Below are 24,988 nucleotides of genomic sequence, written 5' to 3' on the forward strand. Positions count from 1 at the left end.
TTATGCAGAGTGGAAGCATTTATACATTAACTCAATAAGATGGGTTATTTTTATGAATGTTGCCCAGGAAGTATTGCAGCACCGACGACAGATTTTTATGCAGCTGCAAGAGTGTCTTTTTTGCCCAGTCTTAAAAGTACGAGGGTGTTCAGGGAGAGGAATGAACTATTTGGAAGAGGAAGTTAAGGAGAAGATTTTTTTTAAAAAATACGTTTTTAACATCAGCTGTGTTTGGGGTTAAAATCTATTCTTCATAGAAGTTTTTATTCCAACCGAAGTTACAGCATCTGCAGCGGAACCTGCCACGGAGTAAGCTCCTCGTGGATTTTGCTGCGCTCTGCGAAGTGCTGCAGTCTCTGATCTCCATCCAGCAAAATGCCGTTTTTTTTTAACCTGAAGATCAGTTCCGCTGAAGTAAAAGCAACTTAAAGCACATGGTGAAATGATTTGTTGAATAGGAAGCCAGGGTTCTCAGCACCTTTGCCGGGCTTGGTCCACCCAAATAGCAAGTGCCAGGAAAAAGGAGGAAGGCCACAGATTTCGACTGGTTGGTTTAATTCAGCTCCGTGCTTTAAAAATAATTAAAAGTGCAACACTTAACAGGTAGAGCCACAAAATCGACAAGAGGACATCTTCTGTGCAAGCAAAATGGGATCGTTTTTTCACATGTAAGAGAGGGGGACACTTGGATATTTTCCAGGCAGTTTAAAAAGATGAAAAATGTGCACAGAGAGCCCTTCCTCACATGTGTTTCTAGCTGGTGCTTTTCTCGACTGTACGTCATACTTTTTTAAATAACTAGAGCTTTAAAAAGAAGGAAAGAAAAATTAAATACATCGTAACTTGTTTATGCAGAGAGAAGAGGGGTTTCGTAATGAAAAGTGGGGTTTTATTGGACAGGGTGAGAAAACATTTATTCAAAGAAGAGCCAACAATACCCTTTTTCTATACATTAAACGCAATTCATACTTCACAGAGTATATTACAAGGGTGTTTCTTATCTCGTTCACATACCTGCTCGCCCGCCTAGTGACACAAACAAGGCATGCTGCGACGTCAATACCAGCAGCACCCTCGCAGGTGGAAACGTTCTACTCTTTACCACCAAAGCAACTCAGGACCCTCTGGCTGGGGGTCCCGTCCCACCCCAGCTGCCTGCAAAGTCGTCTGGGATGGGCCCCTCCATCTTTAGTTGAGTTTAATCTTCCCAAAAGAGTCAGATAATACCAGGAAGTCAAAAAACACACACCTGTTGTAAGAGCCCTGCGCTCGGGCTGTTAAGAGGGAAAACTTGGCCACTCCTGCCTGTCCCGTCCTCGTCCGCGTGGTGCATCCTGTGCATGGTTAACAGTTTTGGCAAGGGAGGTTTGCAAGAAGCAACAGTTAAGGGAAGGGCTTTCAGCTATGTGACTACAAAAGCTCCTACTTACATTACTAAAGGTTTTTGGTGATCAAACTTTTTCAGTAAAAACTTCAGTACTCATTTTAGAAAACTGAGTTGCAATGCATGCTACCAATAGGAAAAAAAAAATCTTTTCTTGTGGGAGAAGATCGCTGAACTTTTGATTCTCTTGTTACTTTTACTGTCCAGCTGACTTGTGCTTTGCTGCTGTCGTGGCTCGTGCAGCTCCAGTAACGCAGCTGTGGAGGCTAGGGCTGTGCCGGAGGAGTTTTAACTCATGTGGAAACGGTGCTCCCCTCGAGTTATGTGGGAAGAGAATTCGTACCTGTCCTGGCTGTGGTAGCCGCACATGTTGCATTCAAAAGGATCGCGGAACCCATGGCAGCCCATATGGATCGTGTACATCACGTGATCCAAGAAAAGGACTCGACAGTGTTCGCACTTGTAAACTTTCACTTGCTCCCCATTGCTGCTGATGACTTTGAAAGCATCCTGGGAATTGTCAGTACCTGCCCTCAAGACATCGTATTGCCTGTTTTCTTCTTTTATCGAGATGCCATTTCTTGCGTGGGGACCTATGTGGTTTGTCAGGTAAATTAAACCACTGCGTTCCTCGTTATTGCTCTCTGTATCTGTTGAGTCTTGGCAGCTGTTGCTGGGAGAGGCATCTCGTTCGGAGGAGACGGATTTGGCTTTGGAAAGCAGCAACAAGTTTTCCACTGCGCTGTCCTGAGCTGCGTGGTTGGAGCGAGCCTGATTGTCCCCGAGAGATTTGTGGAGCTGATACATGGGGCTGATGACGGGCACCACCTCAGAACCACCTGGTGGTGTCTGGACAAGGGGACGCAAGGACTCTGCCCCCAGGTAACTGATGGCGTTATTAATGGCCTGGTCTATAACGTGCGTCTGCATTATCTCATTCTCCTTCTCATAGTTGGTGGTGGCGTCGTATGGAAGATCGGGCAGACATTTCTCACCTGCAGTGAAAAACAGTCAGGAGTTAGAGGGCTGATTTCTACATAATTAAGGAACCAAACATCATGGATTAATAAAACAGCAACATGGAAGAAAAGAGTTGATCAAATCCACCTCTGAAATTCACCCGAGGTATTCATAGTTCTTTAATACAGCTGGTCAGAAAAATGGTTGGTTGGTTGGTGGTTTGTTTTTTGTTTTTTTTTTTTTAACCTGCAAAATAATTTGAGGTCTTTGGAAAAGCAAATGGATGAAAACAGATTCTGGAAATAATTATATGGGGCCTCATGGGAGCTACAGATCAAGTGCTTCCTCCTCTCTTTCTCCTTTCTAACCGGGCTCCCTCAACAGCCTCCTACAGTGACCTGAGGCACGTCTTTGTGGTTAGTGAAGACGGTGTTCCAGCACGGTTACCGTGAGCCTGGCCTTCATGTTTCACAGCATGAAGCATATTATCAATATTTTTCCCTAAAGTATTACAATTTTAGACTGGAAATCGTATCTTTTCGTTTTAGACCTTCAATTCCTTACAAATAACCCACACCAGCAACGTGGTTATTTGTCATTTTGAAGAAAAATCAACAAAAACTTAACTTTTCATACTGCCACCTCCCCCCTACACCTTGTTTTTTAAATTAAGCCCTGTTAGGCACATTACCAGAAGCTACTCACGTTCCTAGAAATTTTGTGTCAAAAAGTTATCATCTACAGGAGCAGTTAAGAACCATGGAAAAAATTTAACTGTATTTGTAGCTGGAATATATTTTTCCTGTGAGGTAAAAAGCCCTATATAGAGCAAGATTACTTTTTACTTGTAACTTCCACTCTGATTTGGGATGCCAGAAGTAAAGGGGGGACTCTTAATTTTTTAAAAATCAGGCTGCAGTAATGTATCTCTATCTGGATACCCTAGTATTGAATGCTGAGTTTCACTACAGTTTCTCAAAATTCCTGGACAGATATGTCTAAGCAAAACATAGAAGGTAAAAGATAGGAGGGGGATAAACTATTTAAAAGCACAGACACTGATTTTATGAACCTGAACAGCCTCCTCAAACAGTGTAAAGCATCACTGATATTATCAGGCTCCTAATAAATTTGTTCAAAGGCAAAAGGGTAAAAAATTCCCACAGAGTCTTAGGGACTACCAATAACACATTGTTTGCAGTCCGGATGGATTTTGTAGCTCTGCACATCTTGGGAAATTCATTGAAAGCCACAAACATCTCTGTGAGGTGCTGTCACACTTTTCTAATCAACGTGACATTTGCTGGTAGGCCTTGGAAAGTCCTAATCTGACTAAAAGAAAGGCTAATAGGAGCATGGAAAATTTACCAGAAGATCTGCACATTGATTTATCAACAATTTCCCACCCCGTTTCTACTCAAATTGACTACTCCGAGTCAGCGAAGAGCCCAGAAAACTTCTAGCATGACACTATTGCAATGATGGGGCTGAAGTGTAGAAAGCCGTGCTGTCTACATTTCCCACAAGATCTGGTTTCACACCAGTTCGTCCGTGCTCTGCAAGCGAAGAAACACTCCGAGCGTTGCGTAAGTTCCTATAAGGGATGTAGGGCACAGACACCTTCTCGCTGCGCTGCACAAGCTTCGACTTCCTCTTCTTTCCTTTCCCCGTTATTCTGCCAATTTGAGCTCCCCTCTGCTGGGGTGCATTTTATTTTTTTTTCAGATTTGCCCATTCTAATGCCATAGAGTTTTCAGGCAGAGTTTGAGGCTTAAGATTCCAAATAGGCGCTGTGAAAGACTCTTGAACGACATATAGAAAAACTGTCCTAATATAAATGTATACCCTTAACCCAAGAAGGAAAAAATTAGGTCCCAATAGTTTGTATTCCATGCGCACTGTATATCACCAAAAAGTTGGACTGGTCTTCATTATACACAAAAAAAAAGCACAATTTTAATAGCTGTTTCTTGGGTAATATTTGCTTTATGTAGCATAGCCAGCTGGTAGGTGGACTGAGAGGATCAAGTGCTCATAAGAAAAATTTGGTTCCAAGCAGAACTGTCTGAAACAGACACAAAGTTAAGGTAGGAAGGTATCATTCCTGTATCTGGCCAATGCAGATAATATTTGCACTCATTAAAAATAATAGCTCATTTCTGTGGTTATTAAAGCATAAGTAAATTAAACTGCTAATGGTTTGATGCACTTCAGGCTTCGCACTGCCCAGGGTTCTGCAGCAGGTACCTAAATAGTAAAAATGCACTTCGTGCAGGTGGCCATCTTTTTCTTTTCCTTTTTTTTTTTTTTAAACCCCTCTCTTTTCTTTGCTGCCTATTGTTTTAACATGATAAACATGTGTCAACCTCGCTTGAAGTTCTCACTCTCTAGTTTGGATGGCCCAGTTCTGCTCTCGGGTCTGGGAGCTATTCCAGTTTGGAAAAAAACAGAGAATTTTACAGATAACTGGCTTAATTTGGTGAACAATCTCACTTTTGAAAGGTAATGAATTTAGCCTTGAGAACGACGAGTGAAACAGCAGAGAGTCTCCCCCTTATGCGAAGGATGCCATTTGCTCCTTCTCCCTGGAATTCAGCACGGGGATTGGGATGACACGGTAATCTACAGGAGCAATAAATATGTTTTATTACCCAAAAGCTCTCCTGACCAGCTGGCCCAAGCTTGTGTTAATCAGGAATTTACCTATTACATGAAGCAGCAGGTGAGGACTGGAAAGGAAAGGATTTGGGGGCATTTTCTTGTCAGAAAAGTTCATCCTTTTGAAGATTAGCAAATTTCCATAAATATCTGCTGTCGGTAAATTGTCTTCCTACATCTCACCCTGAATAACTAACTGACAGGAAACTCTGCCCTCCTAAAACTCATAGTTATTCTCAGGGTGAAGAGAGAAAAGGAGAACGAAAAAGCCAGTTCGCACCCATGGATACATCGCATATAGGATACTTGCTAGTACTTTTAAAATTTTAATGCTTCTGGTCTTGCTGGAGCTTTCACAGAATTAGTATTTTGCCTAATGCAATCAGTTGCTAGAATTTCTAAACGAACCAGGTTCACCTCACATAGTTGATATTTTCTTAGTAACTACCTCTAATACAACTTTTGTCCCTTTATAAGCATAAGCATTTCTTATCCTTGACTACCTCCTGGAATTGTTGCCTTTGGACTTGAAGACAATCTTGGACTTTCATTTCAAACCTTTTGTTGCACCTCCTGACGTAGCCTGAGACTCCCCTTTCCTTGTCTCAGAAATACTAACTTTCCTTTCACCTTTGTGTCCTCATTGAAGAATGTATATTTGGAATTTCTGTCCTGTAAACTGGTATTTTTTGCCTTAACTTTTAACTGAAGACCTTCTTAGTGTGTGGGTTTTTTTTCAAAGACTTCGGTTTTCTCTGCTTGTCTCCTACAGACTAATATTATAAATGAATGTGCAGAGAATTATAAAAGAACCTAACTACCTACGAGTATATGCTGTCCTCTGATCTCCCATGTTTTTATTCATTTAAGACTAACTCTACATAGCTGAAAAAACATTGTCTGTGGGTCTCACTGTTACAGAACTGATCTAACCCCTACTTGGTACAGGCTCACCAAACAGAACAATATAGCCTCCATTTTTTCACTGTTAAAACAAAAACATGCCTACTAGGTGCAACGGGCATGAAGTTTTTGCATCATTTATAGAATGTACCCAAAGATGTTTTCATTTAGGTATTGTTCTCAGACCTTTGTACATTTATTTCCGTGACCATTCTGGGCTGTAAAAGTATACAGACTTTCTAAAGGGGTGAAGAATATTATCCAGCCCATGCTCAACTATTCACAAATGCTTTCACAAACACCGATATGCCCAGATCTGGATGTCATCCAAGATATTAATAAAATAACCCTGAAAGTGTGGTCAAATGCTTTTCCAATAGGAAACTTTTATTCTTATCTTTAGGTTCTTAGGGCAACTTCAAGAGCCTATCCAGATCTTGTAACGATCTGGTTCATAAGCATTAGAAAAAGACAGGAAGAAGGCTTAAACTCAGTCTCCAGATGTGGAAAATTAAACATGCAGAAATGTATGCTGGAGAAGTTTGGTTGTTTTTTTTTTCCCCCAACATATCGCTGTATCTGCTTCTACAGAGACAGATATTGGTAATTTAGTTAAACAAGTAAAATCATGAAGCAAACGTAAAAATCCTGTGAGACCTTTTTTTTGGTCTTTGTTTTGTTTTATTTTTTAGGAGACAGCAAACGTTTAACTCTTACCAACAAATTTCTGAGGCATAGAGCTCTTACGTTTGGCGACGTTACTTGCTAGTCTATCCAGCACGAGGGATCTTTCTGACCCTATCTTGCACAGGTCTTCAGCCATTTCACTCTGGTTAGTTTCCTCTTTTATGACTGAAATCAAATGACATCAGAAGGGTTAGGCATGCTCGTTCCATTTTAATGGAACTATTGTCTTCAGGTTATTGTTTCTCAGCTAATGTCTTTTAGCTCCCAACCAGCCGGAAGGAGGAGCTCACCACTGCAGGCACAGGAGGATTCTGACTCCTGGTAACAAAATCCCTCGCGCCAACTAATCCATGCACTTGTTCATGTTTCCCTCGTTTAGGATACCAAAACGAGATTGCAACTGGAAGGCGCCTGCCTGTATGTAACGTAATCACTCCACCCATGTTCTACAGCCACTCTGCTTTGCCTTGAATAAATTACATCCTAACATTACACTGGACATGCAGCAGTTCATCTTTCCACCCTCCCGCTGTCACCCCACCCGTCCCTCTGCACCTCTCCCAGTGGAACCACCTGAACGACCATCGCTTCTTTAGCAGGAACAACGGCCAAACTTCTTAACTCCAGCAGCGGAAGACGCGTTTGCAAGGCACACCAACCCTTCTCCCCTTCTCCCTTAGTAAATATTGCTATACGTCCTTGACGCTAATTTAGACTTTAAACGGCAATTTAACCTAGTTGCTAAAGTCACATTTATAGTGGAGCGCTGACTTCCAACACTCAGACATGCTTCCCAACTTCCTGCTGCTGCTGAAACACTGTAGGATTAGAAAGGAGCTTAACTATGAGGCTCTAGGAAAGGGAGGCTATTTCACTTTCACCACATTTCACTTCAGTATTTTCCTGCAGAAACAGAAAGGATGTATGAAAATGCACTGTCAAAGCAATGACTATGAAAAAATGTATGGAAAGGTATTTCTGACTTCTAGCATCTAAAGCAAAGGTGATACACAGTGAGATCACAGCACAATTGGTTTTTGTATTTTTCTTTTTTTTTTTTTTTTTTTTTTTTTTGCAAGGTGGGTCAGAGACAGGAGAGAAAGAGGTTAATTTGACTTTTACCTGCTACTAGGCTATGGATATTTTTCCTGAACTTGTGAGTTGCTATTAAAGGGAGAAAGAAAAGATGATTTTTTTAGACTTTGGTTCTGCAAGCTATTTCAATTAGGTGCGCCACTCCACTACGTTTTGCCTTCTCTGCCTGCTGAGAATTTGTTTTATCGCTGGATTTACTCCTTTTAGCTATGAGATGGGTTCACAGAACCCCTTAGTCTGATACCTGGGTGTTTCTCAATAGTTGAGAACATGCTGTTCCTATGGAATGTTATTTTTGCAACATACAGCTATTATAAAAGGATGACTGTGAAAGTTTCATTGCTCCTGAAAGATGTGAAATCAGGGTCTGGTGGACAACTGGAAAGAACAGGTGAAGTGTCCTAGACAGCAACAACCTGCAATACCAAGGGGAAAAGCAAACAACCGGTTCTTGAGCCCCTGCTGCAGCAGCACATACTGCAGTGACAGTGACCGTGACAGTGACAAGGAGTCTCCTGGAATTATGCCCCAGTCCCATAAGATGCTAAAGATTGTCAGCAATGCAAGATAGGGGCAGAATTTGGTCATGAAGATGCAGGATAGTAAAGGGCATTGATGGTATCTAGTCACCATCGAACCAGCACACACTAGCAAACGTCATGTGCTGGCTAAGGCTTCCAGGTACCACGTTGGGAAGAGACTTACAGGGAATGTTTTAAAGCAGCCTGTTCATCGACAGGGAAACAAAGACTGAATTTTTAATTAAAAGTTGAAATGATCAAGAAATATCTGTTTAGGATATAACAACATTCTGTTTCTGGTCAGTTCAAGAGAGGGTAAGCTATGTATTCAACTGCCAAACTTTTAATATGGCAACTTTTAAAACAGCTACAAAAAAAAAAACCCAAACTGGCCAAATTGAATTATGTACTGATTTCCAGCCTTGGCAAATGACACCCCCTGCCATTTGCCACCAACCTGATAACTATTTTTCTATAATTTGCTGTCTGTGAACCGAAAAAAAAAATTATTTATCTTTCCAAATGAAAATCCACAAGTGACAGAAGAAATTATAATTGACGCTTTCTAAACTTCAGAAACTATTCCTATTGTTATTTTATAGAGGCCTGGCTGATAAGACTTCAGCACACTTCCACTCAACTCAAATGCAAAACTCCAATTAATACCTCTAAAATAAGAACTTCACATGAATGGTGAGATTCTAGTCCTTTAAAATCAGAATTTGGCCATTAGATTCAGTAGGTTCCTAATTTCATGCTGAATCTCCTTCTTTTAAAGAAAGCAAACAAAAGCTAAAACATAAATACAACCTCTTGTTCCCCTCCTTACTCCTCTATGCTGGATCTTTCCCTTATTTAAGTACTTTCCCAATTATATTTGTTAGATTTACAAGCTGATGGAAAGCTTTTACCAGTTTAGGTCCTTTATACTGACATTTTTTGTATGTACACAGAACGAAGTATTTTAAAACTGCTGTAAAAACCAATCCCACTGTAGCAGAATGTCAAATCGGATGTCCTGGCAGAATTTTGTACCAAATTTTTTGAGTCTGGGGGAAAAAAAGGGCCTGAATTATGACTCTAACAGCTCCATATCACACTATGAAATATTAGAAGAACAGTGTTATTTTTCTAGCTATAATGTAGAATGCACTAAAAATCCGAGAAGGACACTCACTCGCTCTCAACTATTTCATTGCACATTTTCATCTCTGAGTTTATGAGGGAAATAAATAATGTAAACATGGCAAAATGATATGTTTGCAATGAAGTAAAATAGATTGTTTAGAATGCAAGAAACCAGGAAAAAGGCAGGAAAGGTTTATTTTTAGAAACATAAGGAATTGATTTATTAACTGAGTACTAAAATGTTTTATTTTAAGAGTGAATTTTTTGGCAGGATACAAGGTCTAAAGCCAGAAGCTATTCCTTTAATTCTTTTTTCTAATTTGCAAAAGCACTCCTATTATATCAAATATGGATATATATGATACTTTCAGCATATGCAAGGAAGAATTCATTCTTCCAAACATTCACAAATTCCTCAAGTTTCCCTCCCACTGAGGTATTAGCTATTCAGTCCTAAGCTAGTGTAAACTCTTCTGTCATGATTTTCTATAAACAGAAGTCCATCTCTAAAATTGTATTATTTCTTATTAAAGTTTACGATTCCTTATATCCAGTTTCATCTGGACATTTTTGCTTACTAAAACTTTAGTAGTAGTTCAGCTACTCATTCATGCAGATTTTCATGTTCTGCGTGCACGCATTCAAATCCATGTGCCAGACACTGAAAATTCAAATCCAAAACCAGAATATTTGCTTCTCAATCCCATCAGCTCTTTGAGGAATAGGTATTGCTGCCTACTGTATATTACGTCGAGCTTTTCTATTTATGCATTCTCCAGCCCCTCAATAAAATTATAAGGGGCGCTGCTCTAACATGCTGTCTGCCCAGAAGCATCTCAGCTGTATTCACAGCTATCATTATGTGCATATACTTTACATTATTTGATAGCATGTAAAAACATATTCAGGTTCTGTCCAGATATAAAATATTACATTAGGCATCATTGCAAATAAGTCAGAGAGAACCTTCCATTTTTGTCATTTGACAAACCAAATAACATACACTGACAGGATCAAAAAGGTATGCCAGAAATTTAACTCACTGGATGGGCTTAAACTCCACCACAGAAGCTGGACCTTATATTCTCTATCTAAATCTGCACATGCAAGGGGATTTTGGATGGCTATTTACTGCGATCAATCCCATATAGAACTTTAGGATCTTGTTAAAAAAAGTCCAAACCCCAATATCCGCCTGCTTTATTTCTAGGCATAGCTTCAGATTTGATATTCTCCAAGAAATGGATTTTACCTTCATCATAAGACCAGTCTCTCAGAGAAGCACAACAGCTCCTCACCTCCCCCCAGTTTTCTTTTAAAGGGGAGGTTGGGAAGAAGGCTGGCAACAAAGTTCTTTCTGGACTGCCTCAATCAAACTGGTTAAATTAAATGCCTCTGGCTTTACGTCCTCTTGCTTGGAAGAGTGAGATCAAAGCCAGGTGGCTCATCCTTGTTAGAGGAGTTGGTCCTAGTGGTCAAGTAAGGCCCTTAAACTGTGCCTGGGAAGGGCAGGAGATGTGCAATGCAGAAGATTCTGCAGCCCTACCTAGAACACTGATGTTAAGTGTCTTTTTTAAGAAGACATCCACAAGAGTACTGTGATATAGGACTCCAAGCAAAAGGGAAAGGTGGTGAGATGATGCATTCATACTGTCTTGAGATGGTGAACTGAAATTTTCCAGGTCTTGCAAGTGTTTTGCTACATGCGTGTGTTTTACTTCGGCTTTTTGTTTGAGCTAAACAAAACGAGGTAACAGCCACATATTTATCAAATATAGAATAAGTCCAGATGCAATATCATACATATGGGGTATGTGTGTGCCTCCCCAATGCAAAAGATGCCACAAATGGTACTACTGTTCCTTTTGCACTCCTTTGTCTCTGTACGTGGCAGTGTTAATCCCCAAATGGACATGTTTATTACCTGAATAAAGGCTGCTTGAGATATTCATGGTTTGCAGGTAGTTATGACAGCGTTCTTTATGTTCTTCCAAAGAGCTGCGCTGCTTGTAGCTGCGACCACAGTATCCACACTTATGCGGTTTGCCAACTGGAGAAAACACAATTAATTGAGAGATTCAGATGAGGTATTCAACAGCATATTAATAATGGTAAGAACAACAGGAAAAAAGTCCACCCCCAAAATAAACTCACGCTGTGGTGAACGGAAGAAATATTTTGTTGATTTTAAAAACAAAACAAAACAAACTAATGGAAAACTAGTTTTATATCTTTACATCAACAGGCCAGTTCTGTGGGTGCTGCAAGCTGGTTTCAGATTATTCATATCAGATAAGGACTGCGACATTGAATCTTCAAAACCAGCATCTACAGAAGTTAGAAACTGAGACACCTTCAGAGGTCTGATCGTAGTTGCTTTAGTGCCTGGCTCCCGCGGAGACTGCCAACCCACGGCTGGATGTCAGTTCTGATGTAACCGGAACCAGCGTAACCCTTTTAGGACAATGTTAGATTTCACATGTTTTCTGCTTGTGGAAATTCAAGAGAAATGGCATGACAAATTTTTTGTCTGTATTACACCAATCCAGATGTAGGTAGTTCCAGGGATTTTGCAGTAACAATATGGTTTCATGGACTTCTGGACCTGAATTTTCTGTATTAGCATGACAAGGCTGTCACCTCGTATGTCATTTTACAATTTTAGATGGTTACACAGCTTAACTTTTGAATTTTATTTACAAATTCTCAGGTGAAAATCAGACTCAGGCATCCAACTTGTTTTGTAATGCACTGATGTCAATTTGCCAATGGCAGGAACTAATGAAAATCTACAGTTTGTGTATTGTTTCTTTAGCTACGCAATCCTCAGAGTTTGCCAAAAGTGTCTAGGTATAATTCATGTGTATACAAAAAATTACGTTTAAAATCGTGCATCCATGAATATCAGCAACAGTAAGGGAGAGGGAGGTAAATAGTATTCTAAATATGTGCTTTCCTGAATTAGGCCAGGACTGAACGGGAGAAGTAGAAGTTATTTTGCACATCTGGGACCAACACTAGGCATCTTATTATTTAATGTGTGTGCTAAAGAAGAATTTCCTTAGTTTTCTGCAACACAAAAATGTCACTTTGAGAGCTCCCCTTCTGCTATTCAGAACTTGGTCCCAAAGCCAACTTTGGCAAGTAAAGCTACCAGTGTCAGTTCCAGCAACATGTTTTGGAGGTCTCCTAGCCAAATAAAAATTTGCATTTCCATCTTAGCTTGGGAAACTAGATGAGACAACACTCTGCTTTTAAAGGCACTTTAAAGGTGCTAAATTGGTTTTTCTTCACAGAAGGTATTTGACCATGGCTTCTGTCAAACAATGAGATGTTCGTGGTAATGGAAAAGCGCAGCTATTCAAGAATATTTATTCAGATCTCCATATTACTCTTGAGACAAAACCCCGAAAACCTCTAGCAGAATCCTCTTTTTTTGAAGATTATTATCTTTCTCTTTCCCACCGTCTCCCTCCTTCCCAGCCTTTGTCTTTCAAAGTACTTGTAATAACAAGGTGCAACAAATAACTGCTGCTAAATGCTGTAGGTGCTATTCACTCCTTAGGTCAAGAATGACTACCAAACTGGAGGTTTTTGAGACTTTGTGACTTAAAACCTGCTGTGTGTAGAACTTATATTATCTCTATAAGCGGCTAAATGCCATCCAAACCCTAAAACATTCATCAGCTTTAATTCAGGTTCAAAGTTCCATGAAATGGATTACTCACATGAGGCTTGTAAGATGAAACCCTAATACAGAAACTTTTAATCAGCCAAGACGTATGGGAAAAAACCCCAGTTCTTCTGGTGTAGGATCATGAGCATGACATGAGTTTAGTCATTTCTTTCCTGCTAAAACACTGCGGCCAGCTCACAGCTGGGTTAAACCCAACACGGGGCTTCTCGCCTCCCCGGGGTGAGATGACCTCCCAAGCTTGGTGGCCGTGAACGCCTCCGTCTCCTCAAGGGGTGCGGTGACAAGCACTCCTGGATGGTCCCGGATCTTCACTTACCCGAGTGAGTCCTCAGGTGTCCCGTGAGGGCATCCCTGCGACGGCAGGCGTAGTTACACAGGTGACACTTGAAGGGCTTTTCACCCGAGTGCAACTTAATGTGGCGCAGAAGGTTGCCCTTCTGTGTAAAGGAGGCTCCGCACTGATTGCACTGGAAAGGGCGTTCTCCTACAGGGAGAAGGAGAAAATATGTGAGAACAAAAAATCTTATGTGGTAACAAGAGAAAGATTTCAGTGAGAAAGTTGTTTTCTTACTGCTGCTCTGTGACTTCCACCGGCTGCAGGTTTGATATAACATGAAGCTTTCAGACTAAACCTGCCAGTTTCTTAATGCTTCACTGGCTGGGTCAATTTGATCTGAAAATCTAATTTTTTTTTTCTAAATCAGAATGGCACATCACAATGCAAATTCAAACTCATTTAAATAAAGTGACTGCAACATTTTGTGTTGAAGAGCCACTCTTCCTGATCAGCAGTTTTGGAATAAACCAATATCCAATTTTGCATGTTGTGGCATTTGGTGGGGTTTTTAATGTGGCTTTTTTCAAAGGGTCTTTAAAATATGCCACTGAAGCAGCAAAATAAAAAGGAAACTCATTAAAAATGCATTTCAGGATCACAAGTTCATTTCAGCGTTACATTCTTATATTTAAATGAAAGGCACTTCATTATAACAGTTATAATAACTTCTTTTCATTTACATTTTCCCTGTATTTTCCCTTTCAATTTCTTCTCCATTACCTGTCTGTCCCTAAGCAGCCAAATCAGGAAAGAGACAGAGAAAGAGAGAGAAAGAGAGAGACTAAAATCACATAAGTTAAGACAGTGCAAAGGAAGCCCTGTACTTCCATGCCAAAGTCCCAACCCTTCTCGAGGTAAGGTATGAACAGAGGAGCTGCACAAATGGGCGCTGCTGGACTACACTTTGGACGGACACGGGGAAAAACTTGAGGAGACACAGCCGTGATTTGTCTGAACTGGTGCCTGTTATCAAGGAAGCGAATCAACCAGCCTTTGCAAACATTAATACGACTGTTGTTTGCCTTTTAGTGCTGTTTAAAATCAATATGCTTATTTATTGGCTTAGCTATTTTTTAAAAATTTAAGATAGGTGAGGACTTTTCTTAAGTCAGTGGGAAAGAAAATATGTTTCCAGTTGTACCAGGTAGGACTGGAGGAAAATTTATACATGAGAGCACTCCATCAGCAGGAACCGCTCCCGCGTGCCCGTTTCTCCCTAGCCCTCAACTAAGTCAAACCAGCCTTTGAAACTCATTTGCTGAATTCTGTTTCTCTTCGGCATCAATGTAATCTTCTCTAGTAATTATAACGCGTCTACAATATTAGAAACAGCCCAGAGATGTTCTGTTCTCAGTTTTGATTTTCTTTATATAACAATAATACTGAATTTGAAATTTCAGTGCCGACGTTAAAAATGTATAAAAAAATAAAACCAAGTTAAACAATTTCTTCCTTCTCTCTTACTTGACCATCATGTATTATTTTGCATATCTAGGGCCAACGTGTATGTCCATATGTGTGTGCATATGTGCAGCATGATCGTTTTTGACTTCTGGGTAATGCAGTAGAACACCTGAAAATCAATGAGACGGCAGCACGATCCCAACCCAAAAATCTGCAAACTCGACCATCAGGGCTGGCAGCTTTAGCATTCAGCAAATAGTAAAATTAATCTACTTTATGGCAAGATATTTTCATTGGTCAAACAGCTTCAAGCAGGTCAGCAGAGTCCCCGTCAAGCCAAACGAGCTCACTTTCTTTGTCCATCAAGTAGCTGCAGTCATCTTAATTATATCCGCAACTGGTTCAACTGGGGTGGCCCACAAAAATGCCAGCATTAGCCTTACAGGATTTTGCAATGTACTTCGTAAGCCATGCACAGTAATTGTTAGGGGAAAAAAGAAAATGGGTAAGAGTCTGTCCGCTTTACCTCTTAATCTTTAGGGCAGTTACTCAGCGTGGAAGGTATTTTTCAGAAATGGACTGAAACAGTAATGAAGAAGTCAGTTTGTCATGGGGGAAACAAATTCAGAAGAAATGGTTAATTCTTACTAAACAGCTTTTCTAGCACTCATTTCTGTTATTTTTGCTCAGAGGAGCGTAAGAGGAGAAAACGAGGATTGTAAAAGCACTCCAGGAATGAAATGTAAAGCAAAGTAAGAATGAAATGTATCTCCAGCCTACAGCTCTCGCAATGACAGGGCGAAATCTTGCACTGGGTGGAGAAGACAGACGGATGGAGCATTTCAAATGGGCCTGCTGCATACCAAACATTTCTACCAAACTTACAACCAAATGTAAGGGAACTTGCACTCACGTTGCTGTACAAGGGAAACGACACCACCACTGAAAGACCCTGAAACTACATGTAGCTTGGCTGGCCCTTGGTTGTCCACGCTGCAACTACCAGGGTGGGGAACACCTGCCTTGTGAGCCCGGCAAAGCTCCCAGCTCTGCTGGGATGGAGACAGTCGCTGATGGAAGGTTACTGAGTTGTGGCACTATCCCCCCCAAAATGGGGAAGGGACAGGATGGAAAGAAAAAATATGTAATGCATCTTTTGTTTAAACAGTTGGCTCTGTGTGTTATTTTCTCACCGGTTCTGTCTATCCTGGGCAGATTTCACCGCACAGTGTGTAGCTATGGATGAATATGGGCCCAGGAGCAAAAACTGCAATGGGACCCTCAACTGAATCAACCACCATTGCAGTGATTTGCAAACAGTGGGAGCACGGGCACTGGACTACTTATTCAGTGAAGAATATTTATCATCTTAATTGAAATCTTTCTCATTTCTTAAACAATATAATGACAAAATCAGCTAATACTCAGAGGCGTGCATAGCTCTCCTCTCTTTTTTTTTTAAGCTCATTTTTCTATGGGCATTAGTTTTCTAAATAAATTTGAGACATTCAGACCCAACAAACAAGACATAAGTGAACTAACTGGTGACTTCCGTTAAAGGAGTGTACATTTAAGGAGGGAATATATACACTTATGCACACACACATATATTGGCACGTATATACATAGGCACACATGCACACACATATGTGCACACTGAGCAAGCGAAGCCTGACTCTATACCCTGAGGTCTCAGCACGAGGGAGCAGGAGGGAGTTTCTCTCTCCTTTCTCGATCTCCTTTTTCCTAAACACCAAGCAAGGGAGCAGCAAGCTGGAGAAAACCGACGTACTGAAAGCCTTGGGGAAGGAGAGTGAGAGAAGTCGGGCATCTGTGAGTGGGATTCTCTCCGCAGACGGGAGCAACAGGTAAGGCGCTAGGAAGCAGCCAGTGCTGTGCAGCTGCTTGCAGACAGGAGGCGGCAGAAATATCAGGTGCCGCGCTGCATATCTGCACTTGGCAGGTGTATTCATTAAAAGTAATTATGCCTTTTATCAGGTCAGGCAGTCATTTTATTTTGGCACTTCAGTGTGCTAGAGTTTTGTTCACTTATCAAATATTTATTTAAGGAAACCTCACTGCATATGCAGGTTTTACATGAATTAGCAGCAAAGTAATTCATTTGCGAGTCTTATTCCTTCACCGGGCATGTATTGAAATGGGCTTCGGTGTAGTCAGTTAAATGTCTGTAATAGTATATTCCATTTCTACTTTAATTTTCACAGCGCAGCTGAAAGGAAAAGCAGTCACTGCTGTTTCCTCATGACGTCCCTTTAATTTAAACTCCCAGCTCTGAGCCTCCACTCCCTTGCCAGCTCCCGAAAACCCGCCTGAGCTCACCTGCAGTGGCTGCTCAGGAGAGGAGGCGAGAGAGAGGCGGGAGGGAAAGCAAAGGCTGTCTTTCCATGGAAGGACTCAGGGGTGCAACTTCACACCCTTTAGTTTTATTAAGTGTAACAGAAGGGGGTTCCTGCTGAGCAAAGTGCAGCTTATGGGATGCTTCCACCGCAGGTTTTAACCACGTTCCCTGATTAAAAAGAGGGTCCCGTTGGCAAGGGGAGGGCTCTGCAAAGGGCGGAGAAGTGTCGGAGTGCCAGCCCTTGCGTGGCAGCACCTCGAGCACCCTTGGCAGGCACACGAGTCCCTCTGCCAGGCAGGGAGTTCAGGCAGCTGGAGGTTTGTGCCAGGGAAACCAGTCCCCAGGGATGCTGCCGGAGGGAAAGGGCAGCCCAGCTCATCCTCCGGAGACTCAGCTGGCCGGGTACCAGCCGGTGCGCCAGAAACAAAGGCAGCGCTGCCCACCGCCTCCCTAAAATCAGGTGTGTCCCTGGTGCCTCTGACCCTCAGGGACCCCAAACAGCTCCTCTGAAGCAGCAACAGCGTACTGTTGATAAAACAGCAGCCTCCTTAAACAGGCACAAAGACTTCTGCCTCTAAATGCATTTTAAGTTGCAACATGTTATTTCAACTACTACAGCATCCACTTCAAGCCTATGGGTCTGTTTAAAAGGCCTCATGTCTAAGTTATTTTCCATGTACATTTTATCAACTTTTAAAGGATCACATTAACATTTAGTTAAAAAAAAAAAGGAAACAATCGACCAACAAGCACTTTATTATATCTAGGAAGCAGGCTGTAGCCTCACTTCTGAGAACTAGTTGTGGCTTTTCCAATAACGATAATTATCTGTTCTTCCCTGACAGGGGGATTTATCATATTGAATTGAAGAGCACTTTGAAGTAGGCAATGTGACAGCATTGCTAACTACCACCAGCGCTGCATCTGACCGTGGCTAACCCACCTCACACCAACAGATCACACACTTCCAGAGCGTGAACAGCCACAGCCACAATGACAGACATTAGCACTGGGGGAGATGGATAACACTCCGGGTATTTTCATGGATCCTCTCTGTTAAACTCTGAAAACACTTTGCTAATCACACTCCTTAGTAATTCTGGGGAAATCATTTAAGCATGATTGGGAGGATGCGGAGGAAGAAAGTATCTCTTTGTTCAGCAGCACAACTTTCAGCGGAATCCAACCATCGGAGAGGTCATTCTTACCTTAGAAATATTTTAAGATTCCTTCACATTTGAATAGTCATGCAAAAATGCCAAATACTTTATTTATTTTCAAAGTAACTTGTGTAACACAACAGTACAGCTCAGTTCTTCTCCTTTGACTATGGATGACCTTAGAGTTTAGATTGGAAGCCCAATTTTTAGACAGCTTATATCAGGTAAGATGAGACTCACCCCGGTCTTTACTTCTTCATTTGTTTCAGCCTCTTCATTTTTTTGCACTCTTTGAGGCTACTTAGAATTAGAAAATCGAGGCAAGAAGATTCACAGCACTGTATAATTAAAAGCCATCCCTATAGAGCACAACATCTTTACACGTCTCTTTTAGTGTCCCAGTAGAAACCCGTTAGTCCAGATTTGACCAGTGACAATACTTGTTTTTACTTCATGAAACATTTGACATAAAATTAACCCCTTTTTTACTAAGACTGCCAGTACAGTTCCCTTAAAATTTCTTTTGCCAATCAATCACTTTCATAATCACTGATCCATAATGAGCTTTGTTGCATTGTTGGAAACATTAGAACTGGGTCAATTTCAGAGTTAGCCACAAATGAGTTTTTCTTCAGCAATTCTTAGAAATGTCTTAGAAATTAAACAAGGCTTCTTTGCTTTTTTTTTCAATTTGAATTTTTCATGTAGCTTCAAACGAAATAAGCTGTACAATTTCTAGCCCAATAGATGGACTACCATCAAGAAGAAATCTCAGTTCCTGTGCTGTCTGAAATGGCGTAACAAAATAACCGAGTTCCAAATGCCCACCGATGCTGCATTATCTTACAAGAGGGAACATGTGCATGATACAGAAAATAAGTCTTAGTTCCTAATACGTGGCCAATTCTTGTCAACTAAAGGAAAAACTATGTCAGGCCTTACCAGTGTGGCTTCGTTTGTGAACCATGAGCACATTGGGACCGATGCAAATTATCCCACAGATATCACATTTTAGCTTTCCGTTAGGAAGTCGAATGCCTCCAACTCCTGACATAGCCTTGCTGCCTGGGCCATTGTGTGAGCCATTCATTTTCTCTCCCGAGGTATCAAGCATTCGTAAATCCTCCGCACATTCTTCCCCATTCATTTCACAGGCACGCCCATTCTCTTCATCACTCTGAGTCTCTATTTTAATATTACCGGCTGAAAAAAACAATACAGGATGCCACTCAGTTTTGTTACAGAATAAATATGGTGGCAAAGAAACAATCACATCAAAGGAGATAACTTCTAAACAGCATGTAAAATATACCTAAATAACAAAAGCTATAAACACAACTACATTTCTATGGGCAGTGAGATGACTTTGCGACACATGGAGCAATGAACAGCAAATATCAGTAAGACAAATACAAGGCATCCAGGGAGCTGGGAACCCAAACAACATTACAAGTCTGTTCCTAGGTCGCTTGGAGATTTTTGCATTTGTAACATTAATTTCGGCAGTTCAGGCTAATAGGAATGAAACTTAAAATGAATCCGCTGCACATGGATTTGACCAAAACAATTGTGAAAGTAAGTAACTCATCAAAGACAATGGATGAAAGTGAATTAAAAATGCAACATTCTCCACTTGGCAGGAAGATTCCTGAGGGTTGCACTGAATCCAAATATTTGGTTTGCAGTTCTATGGGGTAAGCAAGGACAATGGAAATGCAAAGAGTACAAACACTGATAAAGAAACCAGGGTGGAGAAGGATGGAAGAAAGATTTTAAGAGCAAGAACTATCTACATGGAACTTTACGAAGGATAACTGTGTTTTCAGGACAGCAGGATTAGGATCACTGAGTATGAGGACAGGATCTCTACAGCCGTGAGTTACTATTAAAAAATGGCCAAATCAACAAAGGTGGGTGGAAAAATTGTTTTGAGTTTACTGAATAAATCCTTTGTGTTATAATCCCATAGGTGACAATTGCTTGCAGCTAGAAGAATAATTCAGGTATAAATTTGGCATAGCCTTGCTACATGTGATAACACATAGGTTGGTAAATTTGATCTGATACGAACACAGCAAATCTAAACGTTATGGAAAAGGGCCAAGATTCAGATTAGTTAATGCCAGTATTCATTTCTCTTCTCTCCACAGGACTGTATGACATTTTCCATTGAATAAATAATCTTTACAGTTATTTCCCTCTTTTCTAATCTGATTATTTTGGTGAAAAAATAGTTCTTCATTAGGCTGAAAAAGACTATTTAATTGCCCCAAGTCTTACTTTCCTTTCAGTGAAAAACCCCTTCCTTCACCCCACCCCACCCCAAAAAGGAGAGCATTTGCTTTAGTGGCTGAGCACACAAGGGGTCTGTTTCACCCAATAAAGACCAGGTCTTTTTCTTTTGTGGAATAGAAGTTTCACGGTAGGCTTACTTGTAAGTGGTGATGTAGCAATGACATAATGAAGCTATGGGCAATAATTACCTCAAGAGATGAAAGACCTTGACCTTCATTTGAAATTGAAAAGTTTGACAAACTCTTGTCTGCTACACCCTGCAACCTCCCAGGTGTCCCAGGAGGATTGCACAGATGTGACTGACAAGAGTATCTGACTCAAAATCCTACTGGGAAACACCTTGAGTGGAAAGGTGTTTGTATTTCTGAACACTGCTTGACTGGGCACCTGTTACAAAGTCTACCAATCTAGGCGTTTTAATGATTTTTCAAATATTGCATTTTTAATAGAAATCATATGCAAGACAGAATGAGTGCACATCATAAATAGTAGTTTTTCCTTTAAAACCTATGCCCTAAAAAGGGGAATAATTTAGAGATATGGAAAAAAAAATCAGTGGCCAAACAGTGATTTACAAAGATGGTATGACTGGCTGAAGAGAATTGATCTACGCTATTCTGCAAATTTAGTGGACCACAACCCTGTACTGCTGTTTTCACTGTGGTGAACAGAAGCAGTAGAAATATTTGGCTTGAGCATATGAGAGATTTTCCAGAATTCACACACCAATTTTTTCTCTTAATTATAAGAATAATAATTTGAATGTAAATATATTTATACAAAACAATTACAGGTTCCTTGCCTGCCAGGGATTTGGAGAAGGTGGCTTTTGAAGTAGGCTTTATGTCAAGTTAAGGCAAAATACATGCGAACAAAGCAAAAAGATCAGACTACTTAAGCCTTTTGGTAGCGTATGCAGACAAATGCACATTACTGAGAAGTGAAATGACACAAACAAAAATCATAAAAGTAGGAACTAGATGGAAATAGTGAGTTTGCAGTATACTTACGGGAAAAAGATTTGGGAATTATTGCATGAAAGTCCCTAAAGCCTTCTGCCCCGTATGCAGCTGCAATAAAGAAGGCAAACAGGATGCTGGTTTGTGGTACTGCTAGCAGTAAATGTAAAAGAAGAGGGCATTATTGCTATAAGAGAAACACCCAGGAGAAAGACAGAACTATCATCACAGAAGCAACACAAGCAGTTTAGGATGAAGCAGGAACAGCAGCAGGACAGTTGGCAGGCGAATCCTGACCTGCCCAGGACAATTCCCATTTGTAAAAATGCCCTTTTCTTCCAAAGCATCCCAAAAGTTTTAACATGTCTTCTAAATGCATAATGTCTCTTGGGTATTCCTCTTGCTCGCAGGTTAACTCCTGATGAAGTCAAGAGGAACTTTTGCTAAAGTGTATACAAAAGGTCAACAGGAGCAGAGCACCTAACCCAGCTTTCTCCCGCCCCTAAGGAAACTGCGGGTCCCTACAGTGCAAGCTTCCTATCAGGATTTATTTTTTGCCAACATGCCCTCTTTGTGTACCAGAGATCACTTCTTTATATGTCCTTGTTTCTAGTCACTGCAGTTATAAAAAGTGAAATTGCATTGTTTTTCTTTTCATGCCTGCTGGTCTTATACAATGGAAGAAGTGGGAGTTCAATTTTATATATCTATTATTGTGCATACTTTTTGGCATCTTTTTGTTTGTATTTCTGAGGCTTGTCCTCACAATGTATCTACACAAAAGTGGCTGCACAAACACACTATACCCTGCATACTATGAGCAGCCAAGTGCAAATTAACATGCCATGGGGCACACTGATACAGGTAATGATGGAGTTCATCACTTGACCTAAGCAATGATAGCGATATCGATCCAGTCAGTCTTCACTAAAGCTCTCGACAGCTACGCCCCTGGACTGCTGTAGCTGTGCATCTCAGTGAATGCGTGAATGCCCCCAGGCAGATGAGCCTGAGCATCCAGGATGCCCTTACAAGTGCATCCATTCGCCAGCGCAGCTCATGGCAGGGGCTCGGTTCGGGTGCGGAGCTCACTTTGCCAGTGACGGCTGATGGACGGTGAGGTCACCTGCCTGACCCTGGGTCCTCACGGAGATTCTATAGGTCTAATTAACAAACAAAATCTCTTCATGTTCAAACATAGCACTTTTTGCAATCCTGTTTTCCAAATAAAAACTGGTGAAAAAAAAGACCCGCTGATGCAGGAGACACAACAGGGGTGAGAAATTGCTCCAGTAGAAATACTAGGGATTTTTATTAAATCTGAATGAGAAATGAGAAGGCAGGCTATACAATTATTTTTTTTCTGGAAACTTAGACTGAAAATAAAAATCAACAGTGTTTTCTGTTTCTTTTGTGAGAGAGGTACCTCTCCCTCCCTTGCTGTAGAAGGGAAAATCACTCTTGGGGCACTGATGATGTGACAAATACCTGGGAATCAGACTTTTCAGATGCACTGATCAAGAACACACTCAGCATTTGTACAGGTTTCTCACCCAGTTACTCAAAACAGTCTTTGTAAAAATAATTTCTGTGTACATCCATGTCTATGTACACACACATGCAGACATTAATTAGCTCTACAATAGTTCATGGTAAGAATTTCTCATTGGCTCTTCTAACGCCATTAAGATATTACTCATTAATGAATTCACTTCAGTTTGGTTGGAGATGACCTTAAAAGGCTCTGTATTTTACTCTCTTTGTACACATTATTGCAATTCAGGGGAACTTAATCCAAACCCTTTTTTTTGTGTGCAAGGAGTGTGGAGTGCACCAGTGTCGCTGAACTGACAGCTCTCTTCCGCTCCCTTTTCACCTACCCAGAGTGTGGAAAAGTTACTCAAAAGCAGGGCACTGGGTGGGTCTCTTGTGCTTTCTGATGTTTACTGGGAGCTTCACTCAGGATTCTCTGAAAAGCATTTGAAATTTACATTACAAAGACTGTTCTGTATTCTATGCTTAAAGGTGGTTTATGCAAGTCTTTGGAAAAAAAAAAAAAGAAGTGACATTCAAAGGGGAAAGGGGTGATGATATGATTTATCACTGAAGAGCAGCATAGCTGGCTCAGCACAAGACTCAGGCTGGGACAGTCGAGAAGGCAGGATGGAGGGCGAGGTGACAGTCACACTTCCCTGGAAAGAGTTGAGCAATGTGGCAAGGGAAGGGAGGCGTTTTGCAGAGTGAAAGAGTCGGTAGTGGGGAGAAAGCAGAAACCAAATGGACCTCCTGGGAAACAGGATGTGGAGGGGGCTTTTAAAGGACAGAGAAATAAGCAGCTGGAAAAAAAAAGGCATGTGAAGAATTAGCAATTTGTTTTCAGTCTATTGCCAATTTATCTTCTCTTATGGCTATGGGACTCCCTCCCAGATGTAAAATCCTTTCAGTTTTGTGAGACTTCGTCACCAGCACAGGTTTAAGTGCATGGGCCAAAACCCCACTTGGAAGGGGACATTTACCTTCCAAGTCATAGTCTTCTCCAGTGTGATTTTTAAAGAAGAAAAAAGCAAAAGACCTCACTATCGAAGGAATTTATAGTGTAACAGAGAAAGATAAATCACACTGAAGCTTCTGGGGCGCTTTAACAATCGAGTTCCCTAACTCCCTTTGATTTTTAATGGGATTTGAGCATCTTTAGTACTTGTATTCCAGTAGGCACTTAACTGCATCTTGTGGCATACACCTGCCTTGAAGAAGTTGTCCTTTAGCCTTTCTTTGAAAATAACCATGATAGTCTGATTTTTGGTCCATGCAATGTCTTGCTTGTACTATGTAGCCAACAGCAAAGAGAAGACCTTTCTTCAAGTTGCTTCAAATAATGTGAGTGCATGTAATTTTTTGTTTGAATGGCTCATTTGTTATTCCAAGACAAGTCAGAAGGACTTTGTTGTTGTTAGTTGATGTTTAAATGGTGGTTTTAAAGCCCAAGAAGAGTTTTTCATGAAGGCACCATAACTATTCAAGCAGTGGACAGATGAAGCTGCGATAATACCTGGCTGATATGAACTGTGGATTAGCACTGTTATGCTGAGGAGGAGAAAACCTTAAACACCATCCTTTGTAACAAGTTATAGTAAATGTTGCTAATAAGGCTGAATAAGATGAAAAAAAGCCCACCAGGCCAAAATAAATCACTTCAGCATGCTAACATGTGTCAACAAAAGCAGCCAGGATCTCTTCCTGTTTTTATAGGTGCAAAAAACAGAGAAAAGAATATTGCCAGCAATTCCACCTGTTATTTCTGGTATAAGACATAACAGCTATTCTGTTTTGTTACAGTGCACCAAATTCTAGCACTTGGCTATGAGCTGAAATCCAAACCTTCCCCCTTTTCTTTTTATATCATGGTCGTTTACTGTAGCATCAGTTCTGTTCTCACTACCT

General features: G+C 40.9%; 1 protein-coding gene across 16 annotated transcripts in view; it reads right to left on the reverse strand.

The window, feature by feature from the left end:
- Positions 1-538: 538 nt before the first annotated feature.
- IKZF1 (IKAROS family zinc finger 1) overlaps positions 539-24,988 on the reverse strand; it is a 69,126-nt gene continuing 44,676 nt past the window's right edge. For 7 of the 16 annotated variants that reach the window (XM_054191014.1, XM_054191015.1, XM_054191011.1 and 4 more), the window contains exons 4-9: positions 21,599-21,658; positions 19,236-19,496; positions 13,350-13,517; positions 11,261-11,386; positions 6,623-6,757; positions 539-2,379 (exon numbers count right to left, since the gene is read on the reverse strand). In XM_054191014.1, the coding sequence (XP_054046989.1) occupies positions 1,673-2,379; positions 6,623-6,757; positions 11,261-11,386; positions 13,350-13,517; positions 19,236-19,496; positions 21,599-21,658 (1,457 nt within the window). In that variant the 3' untranslated portion in view covers positions 539-1,672. Of the gene's footprint in view, positions 2,380-6,622; positions 6,758-11,260; positions 11,387-13,349; positions 13,518-15,300; positions 16,517-19,235; positions 19,497-21,598; positions 21,659-24,988 lie in introns of those variants that run through there. The other 9 variants (XM_054191010.1, XM_054191018.1, XM_054191017.1 and 6 more) reach the window with 9 other exon arrangements.

The sequence above is a fragment of the Rissa tridactyla genome, chromosome 2, assembly GCF_028500815.1.
Source record: "Rissa tridactyla isolate bRisTri1 chromosome 2, bRisTri1.patW.cur.20221130, whole genome shotgun sequence".
NCBI lineage: Eukaryota > Metazoa > Chordata > Aves > Charadriiformes > Laridae > Rissa > Rissa tridactyla.